The 24,416-nt window shown below is 42.4% G+C and overlaps 1 protein-coding gene across 10 annotated transcripts in view; it reads left to right on the plus strand.

Annotated features, from left to right (window-relative positions):
• Window positions 1-24,416, plus strand: part of LOC140204079 (muscleblind-like protein 3) — a 185,493-nt gene that overhangs the window by 36,649 nt on the left and 124,428 nt on the right. For 6 of the 10 annotated variants that reach the window (XM_072270395.1, XM_072270388.1, XM_072270393.1 and 3 more), the window contains exon 2: window positions 17,543-18,487. The exons of 1 other annotated variant lie outside the window; for it this stretch is intronic. In XM_072270395.1, coding sequence (XP_072126496.1) covers window positions 18,314-18,487 — 174 coding nt within the window. In that variant the 5' untranslated portion in view covers window positions 17,543-18,313. Of the gene's footprint in view, window positions 1-11,626; window positions 11,710-17,362; window positions 17,452-17,542; window positions 18,488-24,416 lie in introns of those variants that run through there. 3 more of the 10 variants (XM_072270389.1, XM_072270390.1, XM_072270391.1) reach the window with 3 other exon arrangements.

The raw sequence follows: 24,416 nt of genomic DNA on the forward strand, positions 1-24,416 counted from the left end.
ACTTGCAGGTTTTCAGCAGCGCTGGAGATTGACACTTCAGTTTATAAGAAGGTGCTGTCCTGCAGAAGTTCCGATGTGCTGAAAACACAGCAATGTCTGAGTTTGAGTCTGATGGGCCAGGTGACACGACAAGTATTGTATCAAAGGACATACCAAATGGAGGAGGTTCAGATTAAATGAGAAGGTCCATGTGCTGATACCTCTATACATATCAGAAATGGGAAAAAGGGTCTTTGGACAAGTTGTGAAGTCTAACGTTTCAAACAGTTACCTCATAAGAGTTAGTGAGTGATGTAGAGAGGTTCACTGACACCACATAATCTCAGTGCAATGCCCAAAATAGATGGTGAGATAGGTGGTGAGTTTGAATGCTTTCAATTCATGTCAGTCGCACAATTATTGTAGAAGATTTGGCACAGACCATGCTGAAAGAGGGTCAAGAAGCAATAATTTTCATAAGGCTGGATAGGGAGTTACATTAACAACCTCTGTCATTTTCCAAGGCTGACGAAATTTGAAATCCAGTTAACCAGTTTAATTTGTTAATGTTCGTGTTAGTTTCACCCCTTCCTTTAAAGGGGATTGCACTGTCTTACAAGTATGATGTCACTGTGACATATTTGGTCAATTTGAGCAACTAGAAATATTTGTTTAAAGTTTCTCATGCATTGCTGTTCACACTCCACATGTTACTGCACTCGAATCCCCTCAAGACAGAAATAACATAATAGCCAACAAGGAACATTTGTAATACTCTGTGGCGTGTGAACAGGAGAACAGGAGAACTGTAAAAAAGAATAATGCAAAAGGCCAAGTTGCCGATTTCCTAACTTAAAGGAAGAACTATATTTCTTTTTACTGCCAAGGTTCCAGATGATAAAGAAAAGATTCAGGAAGTCTGATTGAAATAGAGGAGCGAGTGGTCACAGTTATATGGTCACAGCACAGAAAGAGGCTCTTGTGCCAACTGAGTTCAGCTGACATCAACATCTTTTTGCATTTATCCTATGTTAATCTCATGCAATATAAATCATTTGATTTTTAGTTATACAATTTGAGTTTTACTGTTATGATCTAGCCTTGCAATATCTTCTTTGTTGAAAAATTATTTCAACAGAAAAGTGTTATCATGAGCATTAAGTCAAACAGCTGTGGTCAGAATGATTCCCTGATAACTTGCGTTCCATCTTCCTTCAATATCTATCACCAATAACAGTTTTGACTCATCCTTGATTATGGAATGAAAGAATATTTCTAGAAGAAAGTGTAAGTACTTTCACCCCGAATTTATAATTAAATCTAATTTTGCCAAGTATTTTCTGACACAGGAAAGTTGTCCACAACCATCAAATGAAATTACCCAGTTACAACTTTCTTGTATCACTCTTACTATCCATCGAAATTAAAGAAGTATTTTTTCAGTTCATCCATTGCTATGTGTAGTTATTTTTGCCGTGCTTCTAAAGCAAGCTCCCACAAATGACAGGATTATCAGTCAATCTTTGTTTTAGTTGGGTACTGTTTACCAACAGTTTAAAAAATTTCAAAGAACATTTTACAGAATGAAATCTTCTAGAGCATTTAATGTGAGTGTTTAACAAAATTTGGCCAGAAATTGACACTCAGCATAGAAAGTAATATCTGAAGTCTGTGGTCAAAGGTTTCACCGAAGAAGCAGGTTTTAATTCCCAGGGAGTCTTTAGAGTTATGTGGATTATGTTATGTAGTACTATTTACTAGTTTCCGATGTGGTTTGTTTCACTAGTTCATACATTGGATTACTTTTCTGTTCTGCAGACTCTTGTACAGGTTCATGTTGGGTTCTGTTCCATTGGCAGAATCAGGTTTATTATCACTGACAATGTGCCGTGAAATTGGTTCATTTATGGCGCACTGCAGTGCAAGACGTAAACAAGCAGTACACAATGGAAATAGCAAGGTACCGTTCATGGAACATTCACAAATCTGATAGCAAAGTGGGGAAAAGCTGTTCCTAAAGCATTGAGTGTGAGTCTGCAGTATCCCACAGCTCCTCCCCAATTGTGGTAAGGAGAAGAAGGCATCACCTGGATGGGGAGGAACCTTGATGATGGATGCAGCCTTCTTGAAAATAATGGTGGGGAGTGTTGTGCTCGTGATTGAGCACTTGATCATGTTGATCACATTGTAGTTTATTCCAGCTCTATCTTCCTTTAGATATGGACTGGCACATATCATTGTGTTGGGGTCAGTTCTATGGGTTTATGGATTAGGTTAGTGCTCAACCCATTAGAACATAGAACAGTACAGAAACAGGCTCTTTGGCCCACATTGTTGTACAGAACCAAATAAATTAATAATTAAACGGCCAACTAAACTAATGCCTTGTGCCTACACAATGTCCATATCCCTCCATTTCCTCACATTCATGTGTCTATCTGAGTGGGTCTTGAAATTCCCTAATGTATCTGCCTCTACCACCGCCCCAGGCAGCACAATCCAGGCACCCACTACTCATTTGTATAAGTAAATTTGCCCCTCACATCTCCTTTGAAATTACACCCTCTCACCTTAAATGCATGCCCTCTGCATTAGACATTTCAACCCTCGGAAAAAGATTTGGTCTGTCTACTCTAGCTATGCCTCTCTTGATCTTTGACTATAAACCTCTATCAGATTTCTCCTCTGTCTCAGCAATCTAGAGAAAACAACCTAAGTTTGTGTCACATCTAGTTATAGCCCATGTCCTCTATTCCAGGCAACACCCTGTAAATCCCTTCTGCACCTTCTCCAAAGCCTCAACATCCTTCTATAATGGGACGACCAGAACTGTATGCAGTACTCCAGATGGGGCCTAAGTAGAGTTTTATAAAGCTGCAACATAACCTCCTGACTTTTGAACTCAGTGTCTCAGCTAATAAAGGCAAGCATGCCTAATGCCTTCTTAATCATCCTATCAACCTGTGTCGCCACCTTCAGGAAGCTTTGAACTTAGACCCCGAGATCCTTCTGCTCATCAACACTATCAAGGGTCTTGCCCTTAACAATGTACTGTCTCTTTACATTTGACCTACCAAGGTACTACCCCTCACATTTATCTGAGTTAAACTCCATCTGCATTTCTGCACCCTGATCTGTATCCCACTGTATTCTTTGCCAGTCATCTGTGCTATCCACAACACCACCGATCTTTGTATCATCCACAAACTTGCTAACCCACCCATCTACATTTTCATCCAGGTCATTTATCTACGTCACAACCAGCAGAGTTCCCAGCACAGATCCCTGTGGAACACCGCTAATGACAGACCTCCAGCTAGAGCATTTTAAAATCCATGCAGACAACATCCACAGCTCTTCCTTTATCAATCACCTTCATCACCTTGTCAAAAAACTCATTCAAGTTTGTAAGACACAAACTTGCCCTGCCCAAAGCGATGCAGACCCTCGCTACTTAGGCCACGGTTTTCCAAATGCTCATAACTCTTATCCTTAAGAATTCTCTCCAGTAACTTCCCTACAGCTGACCGGTCTATTGTTTCCAGCATTATCCATGGTTCCTTTCTTGAACAACGGAACAACATTAGCTACTCGCCATTCCTACAGGACCTTGCTCGTGGTTAGAGAGGGCACAAAGATGTTGGTCTAGGTCCCAGCAAGCTTTTCACTTGGCTGTCTTAATTACCTGGGGTATATCCTATCAGGCCCAGGGGATTTATCCACCTTAATGCTCTTTAAGAGACTGAACACTACCCCCTCCTTTTCTACAGAATGCCCTAGCATATTAATAATCTTGACACTGGTTACCTTATGCTCTTTGTCCCTCTGCTTGGTAAATACTGATGTAAAGTACTCACTAAGGACCTTCCCAGATCCTTGAGAAGTCATAGAAAAGTACAGACAAGAAATAGGCCTTTTGGCCCACCTACCATTTGAACTGCCTTAGTCCTTTGCCCTGGCAGCTCGTTCCATACTCTCACAACCCTCTGAGTAAAGAAGTTTCCCCCCATGTTTCCCTTAAACTTTTCACCTTTCACCCTTAAAGAGGCATTGATCATGTGGATAGTCAGAGGCTTTTTTCCAGGGCTGAAATGGCTAGCACGAGAGGGCATAGTTTTAAGGTGCTTGGAAGTAGTTTCAGAGGAGATGTCAGGGGTAAGTTTTTTACGCAGAGAGTGGTGGGTGCATGGAATGGGCTGCCGGCAACAGTGGTGGAGGCAGAAACAATAGGGTCTTTTAAGAGACACCTGGATAGGTACATGGAGCTTAGAAAAATAGAGGGCTATGGGTAAAGCCTAGGTAGTTTTCAGGTAAGGACATGTTCGGCACGGCTTTGTGGGCCGAAGGCCCTGTATTGTGCTGTATGTTTTCTACGTTTCTATGTTTAACCCATGACCTTCAGTTATAGTTTTACCCAACCTCAGTGGAAAAAGCCTGCTTGTATTTGTTCTACCTCTACCCCTCATAATTTTGTATACCTCTATTAAATCTCCCCTCAATTTTCTATGTTCCAAGGAATCAAATCCTAAACTATTCAATCTTTACTTATAACTCAGGACCTCCAGTTCTGGCAACAACTTTGTAAATTTTCTCTGTACTCTTTCAACCTTGTTTACATCTTTCCTGTAGGTAGGTGATCAAAACTGCAACACAATACTCCCAATTAAGCCTCATCAACATCTTATACAATTTCAACATAACATCCCATCTCCTGTACTCGGTACTTTGATTTATGAAGACCAATGTGTCTAAAGCTTCCTTTATGACCCTATCTACCTGTAGAGCAGTACAGCACATGAACAGGCTATTTGGCCCACAATGTTGTGCTGAACAAGCTGAAAAGCAAATCGAAAACACCCAAACATGAATTCCTCCTACCTACACAATGTCCATATCCCTCCATCTTTTTTTACATCTATACGTCTATCAAAACGTCTCTTAAGAGCCTCTAATGTATTTGCCTCTACTATCATACCGGGCAGCACATTCCAGGAATCCATGAATCTGACTCACATCCCCCTTGAACCTACTCCCTCTTACCTTAAACGCATGTCCTCTGGTATTAGACATTTCAACCCGGGGAACAGATACTCTCTGTCCACTCAACCTATGCCTCTTATAATCTTATAAACCTCTATCAGATCTCCGCTCAGCCTCCAACACTCCAGAGAAAACAACCCAAGTTTATTCAGCCTCTCACGATAGCACATGCCCTCTAAACTAGGCGGCATCCTGGTAATCCTCTTCGCACCCTCTCCAAAGCCTCAACATCCTTCCTCTAGTGGGGTGACCAGAATTGTATGCAATACTCAGATGTGGCCTAACCAGAGTTTTATAAAGTTCCAACATAACCTCCTGAGTTTTGAACTCAATGCCTCGACTAATAAAAGCAAGCGTTCCATAACCCACCTTAACTACCTTATTGACCTGTGGAGTGGCTTTCAAGGAGCTATGAACTTGGACTCATAAGATTCCTCTGCTCAGCAATACTGTTAAGGATTTTGCCCTCAACAGTGTACTGTCTCCTTGAATTTGCCCTAGCAAGGTGCAACACTTCACATTTATCTGGAATAAACTCCATCTGCCATTTCTCAGCCCATATTTGGACTAATCTACATTGTGCTATATTCTTTACCAGTCTTCTACACTGTCCACAATTCTATCAATCTTGGTCTTATCTCCAAACTTACTAAGCCATCCATCTACAGTTTCATCCTGGTCATTTATATACATCACAATCAGTGGAGGTCCCAGCACAGATCCCTGCAGAACACCACTAATTTCAGACCTTCAGCTCGAATAAGTCCCTTCAACCACTACCCTCTGCCTTCTATGCGGAAGCCAGTTCTGAATCCAAACAGCCAATTCGGTGCAGATCCTATGCATCTTAATCTTCTGGATTAGTCTCCTATTAGAGACCTTGTCAAACGCCTTACTAAAATCTATGTAGACAATGTTCAGGTGTACCTTGGATTATAATGATAAGACTATTCTGCAGAGACTAGATTATACTGGGGTTCAGTTTCACAGGCACTACTGCATGTATAGTGGTGCTAGAAAGTTTGTAAACCCTGTAGAATTTTCTGTTTCTGCATAAATATGACTTAAAATGTGATTAGTTCTTCATATGTCCTAAAACTAGATAAAGAGAACCTAATTAAATAAATAACACACATGCATTATAGTCATTTATTTATTTATTTATTGAGAAAAGTGATCCAATATTACATGTATTTGTTGGAAAAGGTATGTGGACTTTTGGGATTATGCCTTCTACAAAGCAATTTGGAGACAGGTGTTCCAGTCAATGAGATGAGATTGGAGGTGTGGGTTGTAGAGGTGCCCTGCCCTATAAAAAAGAACCTCAAGGTCAGGTACTGACCAAGCCTGCTCTTCTCAAGAAAGATCTGTTTTTGTGCACCATATCTCAATCAAAAGAACTTTCAAAGGACCTTATAAGAAGAATTGTAGAGATCCATCAAGCTAAAAAAGGCTACAAAAGGATTTTCAAAGACCTGAGTGTTGATCAGTCCACAGTAAAATTCAGTACTGTTGCTACTCTTCCTACAAGTGGGCATCCTGCAAAGATCACACCAAGTGCACTATGTGTAAAGCTGAAGGGGATGAAAAAGAACCCAAGGGTAACAGCAAAAGACCTGCAGAAATCTCTAGAACTTGCTAGAGTCTTTCTTCATGTGTCCACTATAAGGACAGTGCTGAACAAGAATGTTCATAGAAGGACACCACAGAGAAAACCATTTGCAAAAGACCACCTGGGTGTTCTGCAATGCTTTTGGGGACAATGTTCTGTGGACAGATGAGACAAAAGTTGAACTTTTTTTTTGGCAGAAATGCACATTGTCATCTTTGGATGAAAAGGGCACTATACACCAACACCAAACCTTATCCCAACTGTGAAGCATGGTGGAAGGAGCATCATGGTTTGGGGCTGTTTTGCTGCCTCAGGGCCTGGACAGCTTGCAATCATTGAGGGAACAATGAATTCAAAATTGTATCAAGACATTTTACATGAAAATGTCAGGGTAGCAGTCCATCACCTGAAACTTAATAGATGTTGGATAATGCAGCAAGACAGTGATCCAAAAGACAAGGGTAAGTCAATGACAGAATGGTTTATAGACAATAGACAATATGTGCAGCAGTAGACCATTCGGCCCTTTGAGCCTGCACCGCCATTCTGAGATCATGGCTGATCATCTACTATCAATACCCGGTTCCTGCCTTGTCCCCATAACCCTTGATTCCCCTATCCATAAGATACCTATCTAGCTCCTTCTTGAAAGCATCCAGAGAATTGGCCTCCACTGCCTTCTGAGGCAGCGCGTTCCACACCTCCACAACTCTCTGGGAGAAGAAGTTCCTCCTCAACTCTGTCCTAAATGACCTACCCTTTATTCCTAAACCATGCCCTCTGGTACTGGACTCTCCCAGCATCTGGAACATATTTCCTGCCTCTATCTTGTCCAATCCCTTAATAATCTGGACATCCCAGGAATTAACCTAGTGAACCTACGCTGCACCTCCTCCACAGCCAGGATGTCCTTCCTTAACCCTGGAGACCAAAACTGCACACAATACTCCAGGTGTAGTCTCACCAGGGCCCTGTACAAATGCAAAAGGATTTCCTTGCTCTGGTACTCAATTCCCTTTGTAATAAAGGCCAACATTCCATTAGCCTTCTTCATTGCCTGCTGCACCTGCTCATTCACCTTCAGAGACTGATGAACAAGTACTCCTAGATCTCTTTGTATTTCACCCTTCCCTAACTCCACACCATTCAGATAATAATCTGCCTTCCTGTTCTTGCTCCCAAAGTGAATAACCTCACACTTATTCACATTAAACGCCATCTGCCAAGTTTCTGCCCACTCACCCAGCCTATCCAAGTCACCTTGAATTCTCCTAACATCCTCATCACATGTCACCCTGCCACCCAGCTTAGTATCATCAGCAAACTTGCTGATGTTATTCACAATGCCTTCTTCTAAATCATTGACGTAAATCGTAAACAGCTGTGGTCCCAATACCGAGCCCTGTGGCACCCCACTAGTCACCACCTGCCATTCCGAGAAACACCCATTCACTGCTACCCTTTGCTTTCTATCTGCCAACCAGTTTTCTATCCATGTCAATATCCTCCCCCCCCCCCCCATGCCATGAGCTCTGATTTTACCCACCAATCTCCTATGTGGTACCTTATCAAATGCCTTCTGAAAGTCAAGGTACACCACATCCACTGGATCTCCTGCATCTATCTTCCTGGTTACATCCTCGAAAAACCCTCCAATAGATTAGTCAAGCATGATTTGTCCTTGGTAAATCCATGCTGGCTCGGCCCAATCCTATCACTGCTATCAAGATATGCCGCTATTTCATCTTTAATAATGGACTCTAGCATTTAAAAAGAAGAAATGTCATGTTTTGGAATGGCTGAATCAAAGTCTTGACCTTAATCTTACAGAAATATTTTGGAAGGACCTGAAGCAAATAGTTCACGTAAGGAAGCCCACCAACCTCCCAGAGTTGAAGCAGTTTTGTAAGGAGGAATGGCGTAAAATTCCTCCAAGCCGCTGTGCAGGACTGATCAACAGTTACTGGAAACATATGGTTGAAGTTATTGCTGTTCAAAGGGGTCACACCAGTTACTAAGAGCAAAGGTTCACATTTTTTCCAACAAGTATATGCGATATTGGATTATTTTTCTCAATAACTAAATGAACAATTATAATATTTTTTGTGTTTATTTGATTGGGTTCTCTTTCTCTAGTTTTAGGATGCGTGAAGATTTGATCACATTTAGGCCGTAATTATGCAGAAACAGAGAAAATTGTAAGGGGTTCACAAACTTTCTGGCACCACTGCAAGGTTTATACTCATTACAGATCCACTGACAGACATTGTCCTGCACCTTGGAGGAAATGGAAACAGCTTCATTGTTCTGCTGAAGGGTTTCGGCCCGAAACGTCTGTACTTTTTTCGATAGACGCTGCCTGGCCTGCTGAGTTCCTCCAGCATTTTGCGTGTGTTGCTCAGCTTCTTTGTTGGTCTGATATGCCACTTTATACTGGAGTCTGTCACACAATCATTACTATTTGCTGTAAATAGATTGCCAATCCTTTATTGAAAATCAAAATAAAAAGCTGCAGATGCTGGAAATTCAAAATAAAAGGAAAATGTGCTGGAAGAACTCAACAATTCAGGCAGTGTCTGTGGAGAGAGAAAAACACTGCTTCTGGTCTGCAGCCCTTTGTCAAGACTGGGAAGGAGAGAGATAAAGTTAATTTACAGTGGGAGGGTCTGTGGTAGGATGGCTTACAATGATTGAGATCAGCACAGCAAGCCACTAGATGTTTAATAAGGTGGAATGATAGAATTGTATAGCATGGAAACAGGTCCTTCAGCTCAACTCAAACATGCCCTGCTGAGCTGGTCACATATCCCTCCAATCCTTTCCCATCCATATACCTGTATAAACACCTAAACTTTGCCTCTGTAACACCTCTACCACTTCCTCTGGCAGCTTGTTCCATATACCACCTTCTGTGTGAAAACCTTGCTCCTCGGGTCCCCTTTAAATAATTTCTCTCTGATCATAAACTTGTATGTTCTCGTTTCAGAATCCCCTACCCAGGGAAAAGACGATGACCATGATCCTCATGATTTTATAAACCTCTGTAAGATCACACCTCAGCCTCCTGTACTCCAGGGAAAACATTCACAGCCTATTCAGTTTCTTCTCATAACTCAAGTCCTCTAGTCCAGGGAATGTGTGAGTGATTCTGTTCTCTACCCCATCAAACTGACTCAGCTGTTCTCTAGTATGACAACCAGAGCTGCACACAGTACTCCCAAGTGTGGTCTCAGATCTTGTTCAGCTGTGGCATGATTCGGACCCAACTGATGAAGACAAGCTTCCATAAGCTTCTTTACTACTACAACCTGCATTACCACTTTCAGAGCACTGTGTGCTTCTACCCTTATATTGCTGTATTTCACAGTGCCCTATCATTTGCTGTGTAAGTCCTGCCCTGGTTTAACTTCCCAAACTGCATCACTTCACACGAGTCTGAATTAAATTCTGCCTGCTATTCCCTTTTCCACATTCCTAGTTGTGCTAGTTCCTGTTGTAGCATTAGAGGACCTCCTTCATTATCCCACCACACTGCCATCTACATTCTCATCCAAGTTGTTGATGTGAATTGCAAACAGCAAGCACCAAACTGCTTGGTGCACCATTGGAAATTGGTCTCTAATCTGATAAGCAGCCCAGCACTTACTTGTGTGTTAACGGTACCATGGTAGGACTTGCCACTCGTGCATTTGTGTGAGTGTAGTGTAAAAAAGAGAATGGAAGATGTTGGAAAAACTGAATCAGTCAGGCGGCATCTGTGGAAAGAGGAACAGTCAAAGTTCCAGACACTCTGTCACCCTTGACAAAGAGAAATACATCAAAATAGTAAATGTTAGAAATACTCAACAGATCAGGCTGCACACATGGGAAGAGAAACAGAGATAAAGTTTCAGGTTGGAGATTTTACAGTGTGAGGGGAAAGATTTGAAGAAGGATCTGAGGGCATCTTCTTCACCCAGAGGTGGTGCATTTTATAGAACAAGCTGCCAGAGAAAGTGATTGGGGTAGGTACAGAAGTAACATTTATAGGGTATTGGGCAGGTACGTGGTCAGGAAAGGGATATAGGCCAGATGCAGACAAATGGGGTGGTCTTAGTCAGCATGGATGAGTTGGACTAAAAGGCCTGTTCCTGTGGTGTATCATGCTATGAATTGAACCCCAATGTTCTGACCGCTGGCTCTATAAAGCATTGTGTTGCACTGCTGTGCTACCCACTAAGCTACCACGTTGCCTGGGTATTCTACAATGAGCGATCCACATCTAATCGACAAAATCTTTCCACCACTGGACAGGAGTGTGATCAAACTCAACTAGTTGCCTGGAACAGTGCTGAAGGAACTTAGCACCATCCAGGAGAAAGCAGAATATTTGACTGGCACCCCAACCCAGCATTCTAAACATCCACTCCCTGCACCATCAGCACACACTTTCTCTGGTATGTGCTATTCACAAAATGCACTACGGTCATTTGCCAAGACTCCTTCAAAAACACCTTTCAAGCTCATGATCTTTAGCATCTCGAAGAACAAGAACATTAGGGTTGCTCCACCACTATCGAAATGGTGAGAGGTTGCAGAGGCTGGATAGAGATACAGAGATATCTTAGTGTCCTGGTTGCAATTTGTGACAGGCTAGTATGAAGCTACAGCCTATAATGGAGGGAGAAATGAGTATAAAAGGAACATGGTAAAGCTTCAGTTAAGTAGGGCATTGTTGAAAACATGTTGACAGTTTTGTGTATCATTGGTCTCCTTATTTAAGGAAGGACTTTAATGTATAGGAAGCAGTTCAAAGAATGTTGACTCAACCAATATCTGGAATGGCTGGGTTGTCTTCTGAAGTAATAATGGATAGGCTAGGCCTGTATGTAGTGGAAGAGATAAGGTAGATGTACAGTTGGTATTCCTTTTCATGGGAGAACTTGGGTCATCATTTAAAAATAAGGGGCCGTCTACTTAAGAGAGAGATAAGATGAAGTTTTGTTTTCTTTTCAGAAGGTCATGAGCCTTCAGAACTCTCTTCCTGAAAGGATGGTGGAAGCAGACTGAATATTCTCAAGGCAGAGGAAGATAGATAAGTAAGTGGGTGAAAATTTGAGCTGGTAGGCAGAAATGTCAACTTGATATTGCAGTTAGATCAACCATAGTGTAATTGACTGACAGATCAGGCTGAAAGAGTTACATGGCCCACTATTTCCTTTAGTTTGTATGTCCACATGGAACACTACTTTTGTAGGGCTTTCTTCAAGTTACACACCAACATGTTCACATATGCCATTCCACTGTCACTCGGGCAAATGCCTGGAACTTCCTTCCTTGTTCTCTGTATGGGGGCATATGTTCACCAGGAACTTCATATGCATGGATATGTGCCAAGGCACACAGAAGATGAGGGGATCATGAATCTTTTGTGAATCATGCATTGTATCAAGTAGCACTGGTTATTTCTACACGTTGTCATACAACATGGAAGCAGGCCCACCAAGCATCAAATACTCATCTATGGTGACCCCAGGATCAAACACTTGGTCTGTGGTCTTCTATTCCTTAAAGGTTTGAGTGCTCACTCCGTTGTGAACACAAGCTTTAGCAGTGCAGTCTGTCTTCACCTGAGCATGCTACGTGGATTTCTAGATTTGTTGCATTTAACAATGCTGTACTTAGTTTGTACTGGGGCTTGTTCCCAGTTTGTATCCAGTACATTGCTTTGTGCTGCAGGATAGATTCCCCAATAACTCTACTGGGAGCTCCCCCACAGGGCAGCAGAATTTGTAAAACCGCTGTCTCAGAGCTCCAGCGACCCACCTTCAATCCTGACCTGTGTGCTGACTCCGTGGAATTTGCACATTCTCAATGTGGATTCCTTCTGGGTGCTTTGGTCTCTTTCCCATCTCAAATTTGTACGGGTTGGTAGTTAATTGGGGACTGTAAGTTGCCCTAGTGTGTCGTTGGGTGGTAAGATCTGGGGGGAAAGCTGATGGGAGTGTGGGGAGAATAGACTGGGGTTAGTGTTGATTTGTGTAAATGGTGCCTGATGGTCAGCATGGACTCTGGGCCAAAAGGCCTGTTTCTGTGCTGTGGGACACTGTGACTGTCTTTGAGAGCAGTTGATAGATGTTGTTTACACAGTAGCACAGCTGCACACACTGCCATTTGTTAGTTGACCAAGGCACACCACTCCGTGAAGCGATTGATGTTAGGAGAGAGCTCCACAGAATCTGCTCTGTGGACCCTTCTCCGGACTATCCTGTATGTTGCCTGACACTAGAATACTGTTCTGTTGATGCCTTGGAGAAGCTTAGTAGAATTTAAGTTCTCCATCTTCCTCCGGTGCTCTTTCTTTCCTCCAAGGCCTTCCGTCCCATGATACTCCCCCTTCTCCAGCCTTGTATCCCTTTAGCCAATCAACTTCCCAGCTCTTAGCTTCATCCCTCCCCCTCCTGTCTTCTCCTATCATTTTGGGTCTCCCCCTCCCCCCCCCTTCAAATCTCTTACTACCTCTTTTTTCCGTTAGTCCTGACGAGGGGTCTCGGCCTGAAACGCCGACTGTACCTCTTCCTAGAGATGCTGCCTGGCCTGCTGCGTTCCACCAGCATTTTGTGTGTGTTGCTTGAATTTCCAGCATCTGCAGGTTTTCTCATGTTAGAATTTAAGCTGCTGCTTCACGGACCATGTCCATTGCACTGTAATTCTAACAGACTGACCCAGAGACTGTATCTGGCAAGTGGTTTATACAGAAGGACGTTGTCCCACCTCCTATTCTGAAAGGTGATTTATGCCAGTTGTACAGCTACTGGCCTGCATATTTAGAGGGCCATATCCACACAGCCTTGGTTTTCATCATGGCCGTACTCCATAGACTTGGTCCAATTGTATCTCTCACTGAAGGAGAATGTGAGACTTGTTGAACAGTGGTGATGTGGAAGCCAAGGGTAATCTTTTCTTGCCATACTCATGGACTTCCTTACTGTAATAATGGGTTGACAATTAGACCATAAGATGTAGCAGCAGTTTGATGCTATTTGTCCCAGTGAGTATCCTCTGCCACTTGATCATGCCTGGTTTATTTTATCCTCTCAACCCAATTCCCCTGTCTCCACCCCATGACCACTGACAACCCTTTCTAAATAAGAATCCATCAACAAACAAGAGAAAATCTGCAGATGCTGGAAATCCGAGCACCACACACAAAATGCTGGAGGAACTCAGCAGGCCAGGCATCATCTGTAGAAAAGAGTACAGTCGATGTTTCAGGCTGAGACCCTTCAGTGGGACTGGAGGGAAAAAAATGACGGGTAGTGTTGAAAGTGGGGGGAGCGAGATGATTTAGCCTCCACTGCCATCTGTGGCAATTAAATCCACCCTCTGGCTAAAGAAATTCCTCCTCATCTCTGATGTCATTTTATTCTGAGCTGTGCCCTCTGGCCCAAGTCTGTTCCACTACTGGAAGCATCCTTTACATTTCCACTCTATCCAGGCTTTTCAACATTAAGTTGATTTTAATGAAATACCCTCTTCATTCTTCTAAACTCCAGCGAGTATAGCCCAGAGCTATCAAATCCTCCTCATATTTAACCCTTACATTCCAGGATCATTCTCATGAACCGCCTCTGCACCCGCTCCAATGCCAGCACATTGGTGCTTAGATAAGGGGCCCAAAACTGCTCACAATACTCTGGTATTGTGGTCTGACCAATGTCTTATAAAGTCTCAGCAGTACATCCTTCATTTTTATATTCTAGAACTCTCAAAACGAATGCTAACATTGCAATTGCCTACCTTACTACCACCTTAACTTGCACCTTGTTAGAATTTTGCACTAGACTTCCTAAGTCCCTTTGCATCTCCAATTTCTGTATTCTGTCCACATTTAGAAAATAGTCTCATACCTTTGGTCTTTCTACTACATGCTCATGACCATATACTTTCCTACACTGTATTCCATCTGTCCTTTCTTTGCCCATTCTCCCAGCCTGTCCAAGTCTTTCTGCATCTTTCCCACTTCCTCAGCACTACTTGCCGCTCCACCTATTTTTGTATTTTCTGCAATCTTGGCTACAAAGCCATCAATTCCATCATCCTAATCATTAACATATAATATGAAACCTAACATCAACCCCTGTGGAATGCCACCTGTCACTGGCAGCCAACCAAAAAGCCAACCTTTATTCTCACTGTTTGCTTTCTGCCGGTCAGTCAATCTTCTATTCATGCTAGTATCATTCCTGTAAAATCATGGGCTTTTATCTAGTTTTGGATGCCTCATATACAGCATCTTGTCAAAGGCCTTCTGAAAATCCAAATAAACAGCATCCACTCATTCTCCTTTGTATATCCTGCATTTTACTTCCTCAAAGAATCCCAACAAATTTCTCAAATAACCCCCCCCCCCGCCACTTAAGGAAACCATGCTGACTTCAGCCTATTTATTAAGTGCCTCCATTTATCTCAAAACCTCATCCTAAGTAATGGACTGTAAAATCTTGCCAGCTACTGAAGGTAGCCTATAATTTCCTGTGTTTTGCCTCCCTCTCTTCCTAAACAGTGGATTGACAGGAAGGTTTCCAGAATGTCTTTTGTTCTTCACTGAACCCATAACTCTAGCGGAAATAATTGTGTGCAGGTTTGGTCACTAGACAATAGGATGAAGCTCGGGAAGGTGCAGGAAAGATTCACAGGAACATAGCAGGACTGGAGGGCTTGGGTTGTACTGAGAAGCGGGATAGGCTGTGACTGCTTTTCTTGAGCGATGTAGGCGCATGAGTGACTATCGAGATTTATAAAGTCAAGAGAGGCATAAATGGGGTCTGGTCAGACGCCACTTGGAGGACTGTGCTCAGTTCCGGTCGCCTCACTACAGGAAGGATGTGGAAGCCATAGAAAGGGTGCAAAGGAGACTTACAAGGATGTTGCCTGGATTGGGGAGCATGCCTTATGAAAACAGGTTGAGTGAACTCGGCCTTTTCTCCTTGGAGCGATGGAGGATGAGAGGTGACCTGATAGAGGTGTATAAGATGATGAGAGGAATTGCGTGTGATAGTCAGAGGCTTTTTCCTAGGGCTGAAATGGTTGCCACAAGATGGCACAGGTTTAAGGTGCCGGGTAGTAGGTACAGAGGAGGTGTCAGGGGTAACTTCTTTACTCTCCAGAGAGTGGTGAGTGCGTGGAATGGGCTGCCGGCAACAGTAGTGGAGGCGGATACAAAAAGGGTCTTTTAGGAGACCTTTAGATAGGTACATGGAGCTTAGTAAACTAGAGGGCTTATAGATAAGCTTAGTAAATTCTAAGGTAGGGACATGTTCGGCACAACTTTGTGGGCCGAAGAGCCTGTATTGTGCTGTAGGTTTTCTGTGTTTCTATAAATAAGGTGAATGGTCATGTTGTTTTCCTAGGTAGAGATTTGAAACTAAAAGGTTTTTGTTTAAGGTGAGAGGGGAAAGATTTAGATTGAAACTGAGGGATAGTGGTATATGGAACAGGCTGACAGAGAAATTGGTAAAGGCAGGTACAATTACGATGTTTAGAAGATATTTGGACAGATACCTAGATAAGAAAGATGTAGAGGGATAGAGGACCAGCTTAGGACGGCATAATGGTTGGCATTGAGTTGGGCCAAAGGGCCTGTTTCTGTGCTATTATGACCCTATGACAGTTAAGATCCTCTTTAGCTGCTTTGGGTAAAGCTACCTTGGCAAATTTGGCATAGAAACATGGCTTTGTAAGTGTTTTTATTGTTGAGATGGACACACTACACAACTGACAAATACCTTCCGCGATCAGCAAGCTTACTATGGAGTGACCCAAATGCTCTCCATTATAATCTAGTCCCTGATCAGGGTTCCATTTTAGTCGATTTGTTTTCATGACCCAGAGGAAAGGTTCAAAGTCAGCATTGCATCTGGCCCCACTTTTGCCCTGTTCTTTCCCCACAATCAGTTTCTACCGGCTGTTCACCAAAGCATTTCTCATCCTGTTTAAAGCATCGCCCCCTTTGCTCGGAATAATCCTGGTATCCCAGCGGCTTGCATCACAGTTTGTAAAGCTGAGGGTCTGCAGTGGGTTCCCCTCATCTTACTGGCCTGTCTGTTACCGGCTGATTATTACATAGGTCTGCCCAATCTGTATTGTCACTGAGGTAGTGACATGCAACCTTGTGAACGTAACGCCACATTAATTTTTTTACAATAATAAGTGAAATGAAAGTGAAGATAGCTTTGTTTTTCTCTCTCTTCTCATTTTCTGAAGGGACTTCATTGTTTGCTTACCACACCCTGCTGAATTTTTCTCTCTTTTGCATCTCGAGTCTGTGTCTGCCTGCAGTCTAATGTGGCACACAGCCATAAACCATTCCAGGCATTTTACAGAGCTGTGCCGAATTGACTCTCTCACTGCTGCAGCTGGTATGCTGTTCTATTTTACTGAGACTCAACGATTTCATTAAGATATAAGCCCTGTAAGTTAGGAGGTTCAAAACAGTCGGTGCCAACCAACTGAATATGTAAACACACAAAGCATGAAGCCAGGGAGCGTTCCTTTTAATGCTTCTTACTGTACGTAACGCTAGTGTAGCAGAATCAAACACGTCAGGCTGAGGGATTTTTTTTGTGCATTGGGCATAGCAATGAATGTCTGGCAGAACGGATCAATATGAGACGGCCATTCTCATTGGCCTGTCGCCCAAGCTCTCACTGCAAAGCCGGTCCCAATTGGCTCGCCTGCTTACCATGTGCAGCTTTATGAAGGGAAATGGCCCTTTTTTTTAATCTCCAATGGCTGACAGCAAAATGCTGCACAGTTAGTGTCTGAACATTTTATAGCATGTCGGTACAACTGTCGTTTGACTATCAAGGCTATGAAGGAGAGCTTGTATGTTTTCACGATTTCTCTGATATCTTCTTTCTTTGTCCACAGGTTGTTGAAAAGTGCCTTTACTGAAGAATCTGCTGCTTGGATTTCTATCTCGGGCTGTTTTTCCCTTCTTTTGGCTTTACTTAAAGCAGCTTTGGAGACGACAATTCACCCATCCTTTATGTTTTGCTGAACACTCCATTTTTTTTCCTTCCCTGCATTTTCCAGGTTCAACAGCTAGTGTTCCCTTCCATCTTTTTTTCTGCTTCGCTCCATCTTCATCTTTGGCTGTTTTACGATCAGTTAATGCGCGATCTTGGGAACAGAAGCGAGATATCTTCACCTCCCTCTCCCCAAGAGAAGCAAAGCTTAACTGTAACCAGAAGCACGGATAGCAACATATGCTACGAGAGAATTAATCAGAACCAGTCACTGGAGAGAACGGAATTTCACTGACAGGCTGCTGTCATCTTTGAGCAAGTTCTTCCCTTGGCACAAAAGGCGATATATTTTTCTGCCAACGCACATTGAAAGGGGCTAACCTGTTAATCAATGCCCGCCAGTTTGTGTGATGAATTCTTTTTAATTTAAGATTGGCTCTGTGACCAACGTCATGTATCTGCACAGTGATCTGACTAACTGAAAACCTAAGTGCTGAGAAGAAAAAAAAGGAATATATTTTTAACCAAAGGAACAAGTTTATTTGAGTTATAATTTTAACTTACTTTTATACACATTTTTCTAAAACTGGTACTGTTCTTGGGGGGAGGGTTGGGAGAAAGAAAGATAAAGTGGGGGGATTTCGTTACCCACATATCCTTTCAGTTTCCTAATATGGCTGTAAATGTTTCAATGATCCGTGACACAAAATGGCTGACTTTGGAAGTGTGTCGAGAATTTCAGAGAGGAACTTGTTCTCGTTCTGATGCAGAGTGCAAGTTTGCTCATCCTTCACGAAGTTGCCACGTTGAAAATGGCCGTGTCATTGCCTGCTTTGATTCACTGAAGGTAAGAACTTAGTTCATCCATTGCGTTTATGTTAAGGCCACTGGATCATAGATACTGATACCATCTTTATTATTTTCCTTCTTAAAACAAAAGTGTTGCTAATTCTGCTCTTAATTTTGGTGGGTGACACTAGGTAGCTCTCCTCTTTACTGCTGGCTGTTGCAAAGAAGACTTTTCTGTAGCATGCATTTTAAAGGGAAAAGGAGGGCAATTTTCAAAACCTTGGGTTTACAGATTTGCAATTAGTGTATTAATTGAGTTCATAAGCTACACTAAACATGGATGAAAACTGATTGGTCTTAAAGGGGCTCATCTTTTCCAAACGCAATGAGCAAAACCAAAGGCAGAACAATTTCATCCTTCCCAAACATCATTCCTCCCCTTTCCCCATTGGAATGTGCAGGTGTTCTTGGCATGAACTCAGCTTACAGCACTGCAAACCCTTCTGTAATTGCCTACTGTAAGAAGGTGCCAGCACTGAACCCGTGAGCATCTTTATGTAGCTGCCGTAGTGGTCTGGGTTTGCACTGCAACTTCGCCCTTCATTTGGATGAGTCTGCAATACAGAAACAAGGAAGTGATGTTTCAGTTGTACGTTGCATTACATCGAAAGGTCAAAGAAACCTGATCAGAGGAGGACAATCCACATAATGCCAGCCAAAATGTTAACAGTTCGGGTTACTGCCGTATTTTCAGTCCTTGGCCTTGTAGTTCCTGTTTTTCAGAAGCTCGCCATAATACCTTTCAAATGTAATGAGAGAGTCTGATTCCTTCCTTAAAGGTGATAAGTTCCAGATTTCCACTACCCTTTGGGTACAAAGTAGTTACACTATTCTCATCTCATCATTATGCTGATTAACTTATCAATTATGTCCTCTTATTAATCAACTTCTTGACTAAGGGAAATAAGTCCTTCCTGATTTTTTTTTTTGTTATTTAATACACTTCAGATAAAAACCATATCAGTCTAAAGCAACGGCCAGTGCTGGGCAGTCAAACCCATACTTCTCCAGGAATGGCCACATCGTTTCACATCTTCCTTGTGTCCCGTCAGTGTCATCATTCTCCAGCGTCTATCATTTATTTTTTATTTCTCCCGTGCATTACCCATATTTCTGGGGATCCAGTTCCATTTGCCCAGACAATCAGTTGATACCTAAAAGCATTCTATACTTTTCCTTCTCCATAAAAAAAACCGCTGATTTTAGTATGATTGACGAACTTCTTCATAATGGCACCTGCAATTAAGTCCAAATCATTTGGATACATCAGAGGTCCCAAGCACTGTGGAATCCTGCAGCCAGCCTCCTAGTTACTGAAACGCTCTCTATATTCTGCCTCTGTGCCGGTCTTCAACCCAACTTCCCTCTTTTCCATGTGCCCCATGAGCTGTTTTGCTGTCCTCTCCGTATCCCTACATCAGCTTTTGCAATCTTTCACATTCTTCTCCCTTCGTAACAGTGTTATTAACCAGTCCCCAGTTTCCACTGTGCACCTCAAAAGAGGAACATTGACCTTAGAGATCAGTTGGGTGACTCTAGGAATTGAAGCTTTAGCTTGTGTGGTAAAGTTTGCAAGCTTTGTATGCAAATAGTTAATGGAGTTGTGATTCAAATGATTGTTATATACAAGATCCTTTGGTGGACACATTTGCCTTTTCACACAAAAAGATGACAGGATCTGAGACCATTGACTGAACTGGAGTTCTGAAGGGAGAAATTTTATTAAGAAGAGAAATAAATATCTTATGATTACATGGCATATAATTTCAAGATGGTCCAAAGCACTTCACAACCAATTAAAGTGCTTTTTTATAAAGTCTGGTCGCTCTATTGGAAATGTCGCTGATAATTTGTAAATGGCAAAATCCTACAGACAGCAATGTGATAACAGCTAATATTGGTGTTTGTGTTTGAAAAATAATTATTTAAGATTGAGTAAATGGAGAAGCAATGTAAATCAACATTGCATTTGAATGGAAGAGAGGTACCACGGTAGTGTAGGGGTTAGCTCGACACTATTACAGCTTGGGCTGTTGGAGTTCAGAGTTAATTTCCAGTGTCCTCTGTAAGGAGTCTCTGTACCTCCTCCCTGTGGAATGTGTGGATTTTCTCTGGTTGCTTTCCACAGTCCAAAGACATAGTGGGAAGCTTAATTGGCCATTGTAAATTGTCCTGTGATTAGGTTAAGGTTAATTGGGTTGTTGTGGATTACTAGGCCGCATGGCTCGAACGGCCTATTCCTTGTTAATCAGGGTTGTGGGGGATTACTAGGCCGCATGGCTCAAAGGGCCTATTCCTTGTTAATCAGGGTTGTGGGGGGATTACTAGGCCGCATGGCTCAAAGGGCCTATTCCTTGTTAATCAGGGTTGTGGGGGGATTACTAGGCCGCATGGCTCAAAGGGCCTATTCCACATTGTATCTCTGAATCAACAAAATAAAAGAAAGGCTGTCCAGTCTGTTACTGTTCTTATTGTTGTGGGTTTGCATTCTCCATCCCTTTGTACACCTTATTTCAAATGTCTCCAGAAAATCTTTTCATCCATGTTTTGGAATATAGGCATTGCTGACCAGGTCTGTGTTTACTGCCCATCCCCAACTGTCCTTGAGTAGATTGATTTTGAAACAGCCTTACAAGCCAATGGGAATGCTGTGGATCTAGAGTAGTCTTACCTAGACTGGGCAAGGATGTGAAGCAGGTGTGTTTTCATTGCAACAATGACCATTTTTGAAAACTACTTTTTAAAAACCTGTCATATAACTTTAACAGCTACAGTGGGCTTTCATCTCTGGTCGGTGGACTCTCGAGTTACTAAATGTGCATTTGAAATTTTCTTTTGACCTCATGTAACTTTGCTTCAACAATAGGTGGATGCCCTATTTCATCTGCAGAATTCTATATTGCCAAATCTAGTACCATGGTTGGGAAGTTGAACACCAGGTGCTGTAGTTTAAATATTGTTTTCCAGTGGTATCAAGGCGAGGATAATTTTGGAATTGTGTCACAGTTCAGCCAGGATTTCATAAGTAGGGACAGGTAGGTCACTTGGGCCTTCAGAGCTGTCAAATCATTCATTGAGATCCTGGTTAAAACATTTCTTCCCTTTGTACACATTTTCCTCACTTCCCCCTCTATTTAAGACGTTGTAGCTATCCTGAATATACTCCCAAGAGAGCATTTGTGTCACTCTGGGTGAAGAATTCCAAAGTGATGAGCTTCCTCCTTTGTCCTTTTATTCCGAAACTGGACACCCCAGTTTTAATTTTCACAACCACAGGAAAACTCTGACTTGCATCCACCTTGCCAAGACCTTCAAGAACATTATTAGTCTCAATGCGACTATCTCTCGTTCTTTAAACTCGAGCAACTGAGAAAGGTCCACATGACTTGAATTCAAAGGAATCAATTCAGTGAACTTTCATTGGATATTCTCAAAGGCAAATATATGTAGACAGCGCAGAACACACCAGGTACGATCTCACCTGAGCCCTAAATATTTGTAGTCTGATAATTCTATTCTTCAATTCTAAACCTTTCAGAATTAAGGTTTACATTCCATTTTTGCTCTACCTGAATGTTATCTTCCTGTACACTGGTTATCTCCCCATCACTCCCAGCTGAACCAATACCCTTTTTTTTTTCAATTCTTCCAATCAAATTGAACAACTTCACATTCTGCAGATGCCACTTCATCAGCTATCCTTTTACACATTTAGCGAAAAGTGGAGGGAGATGCCAGTCCTTTTATCTTTCTGAAAACTCTGTTTCCTTGCTTTTGCAGTTACCAAAGCCAAAGTGGTCCATGACAACTTGTGATCCCTATTTGGCAATGAGCTATATTCGAGATCCTGTATATGCTGCATCACCAAAATAAACCTTTTGCCCTTCCATAGCATTGACCTTTTTCAGTTCTATCTCAAGTCACCCACATCTTAACCTGTCATCCAATCATATCTCCATAATCAATTATTCCCACCACCGCCCCCCCCCACCAGCCCTCCAGGATGATCTTATATCTGCTTCCTATCAAAATTTGAGCTCATTCAAAATTCAGCTGCCTGCATCGTCCTTGCATCAACCTCTGCTTGCCCATCCTGCCTGGGCTTGTTGACCTCCTGTTCTGATGGCATCTCTATATTGAACTTCCCATTTTCTTTCACCCTCCCTTTTTCTTCCAGTCACCTGCGATAGTTTATTTCTCCAGTCACTGGCTCTGGTGAAACTTCTCCATCTCCACTACTAATATTGAAGATCATGTTTGACTTTTTGTTTGAAAGCGCTCCTGTGAAGTGCCTTGGAAAGCTATACTCTGATTAAAGCTGCTATGAAAATAGAAGTATCATTGCTTACTTGAATATGGCCTGATGTATGTTTACAGAATGTAACAATGCAGAGGCATTTTAATGTGGCATAAGACTTAGAAGCATAATTAGGCCACTCAGCCCATCAAATCTGCTTTGCCATTTCATCATGGTTGACTTATTATCCCTCTCAACCTCGCTTTCCTGACTTCTCCCTGTAGCTTTGACACCCTTACTAATCGAGAACCTATCAACCTCTGCTTTAAATATACTCAATGACTTGCCTCCATAGCCATCCATGGTAATAAGTTTCACAGATTCAACAAATTTATTTCCAGAAGGTGTTGGATAAGGTGCCACATAAAAGACTTATCCATAGGAAAAGGGTGCTTGGCCTTGGGGGTGATGTATTAGCATGGATAGAGGATTGGTTAACTAATAGAAAGCAGAGAGTTGGGATACATGGATGTTACTCTGGTTGGCGATCAGTGGTGAGTGGTATGCAGCAGGGGTCGATGCTGGGGCCACAACTGTTCATGATATACGTTAACGATCTGGAAGAGGGGACCGGGTGTAGTATATCTAAGTTTGCTGATGATAATAAAATGAGTGGAAAAGCAAATTTTGCAGAAAATATGGAAAGTCTGCAGAGAGATATATGTAGGTTAAGTGAGTGGGCAAGGGTCTGGCGGATGGAGTACAACGTTGGTAAATGCGAGGTCATCCACCTTGGAAGGGAAAATGGAAAATCAGATTATTATTTAAATGGTAAAAGATTGCAGCATGCTGCTGTGCAGAGGGACTTGGGAGTGCTTGTGCATGAATCACAAAAGGTTGGTTAGCAGATCAAGAAGGCAAATGGAATGTTGGCCTTCATTGCTAGAAGGATTAAATTTAAGAGCAGGGAGGTTATGCTGCAACTATACAGGGTACTGGTGAGGCCGCACCTGGAGTACTGTGTGCAGTTCTGGTCTCCTTACTTGAGGAAGGATATACTGGCTGTGGAGGTGGTGCAGAAGGAGTTCACCAGGTTGATTCCAGAGATGAGGGGGTTAGACTATGAGGAGAGATTGAGTCGCCTGGGACTGTAATCACTGGAATTCAGATGTGTGAGAGGAGATCTTAGAGAAACATATAAAATTAAGGAACAGATAGATAAGATAGAGGCAGGAAAGTTGTTACCACTGGTAGGTGAGACTAGAACTAGGGGACATAGCCTCAAGACTTTGGGGGAGTAGATTTAGGACTGAGATGAGGAGGAAACTGTTTCTCCCAGAGAGTGGTGAATCTGTGTAATTCTCTGTCCAATGAAGCAGTGGAGGCTACCTCAGTAAGTATTTTAAGCAAAGTTGGATAGATATTTGCGTAGCAGAGGAATTAAAGATTATGGGGAAAAGACGGATAGGTGGAGATGAGTCCATGGCCAGATCAGCCATGATCTTATTGAATGGCGAAGCAGGCTCGATGGGCCAGATGGCCTACTCCTGCTCCTATTTTTTATGTTCTTCTGTTGTTTTGTAACACACTCTGACTAAAGAAGTTCCTCCTTATCTCTTTTCTAAATGGACATCCTCGTATTCTGAAGCTGTGCTTGGTCCTATAATCACCTACTATAGGAAACATCCTC

This window comes from Mobula birostris, chromosome 10 (assembly GCF_030028105.1).
Source record: "Mobula birostris isolate sMobBir1 chromosome 10, sMobBir1.hap1, whole genome shotgun sequence".
NCBI classification, from domain to species: Eukaryota; Metazoa; Chordata; class Chondrichthyes; order Myliobatiformes; family Myliobatidae; genus Mobula; species Mobula birostris.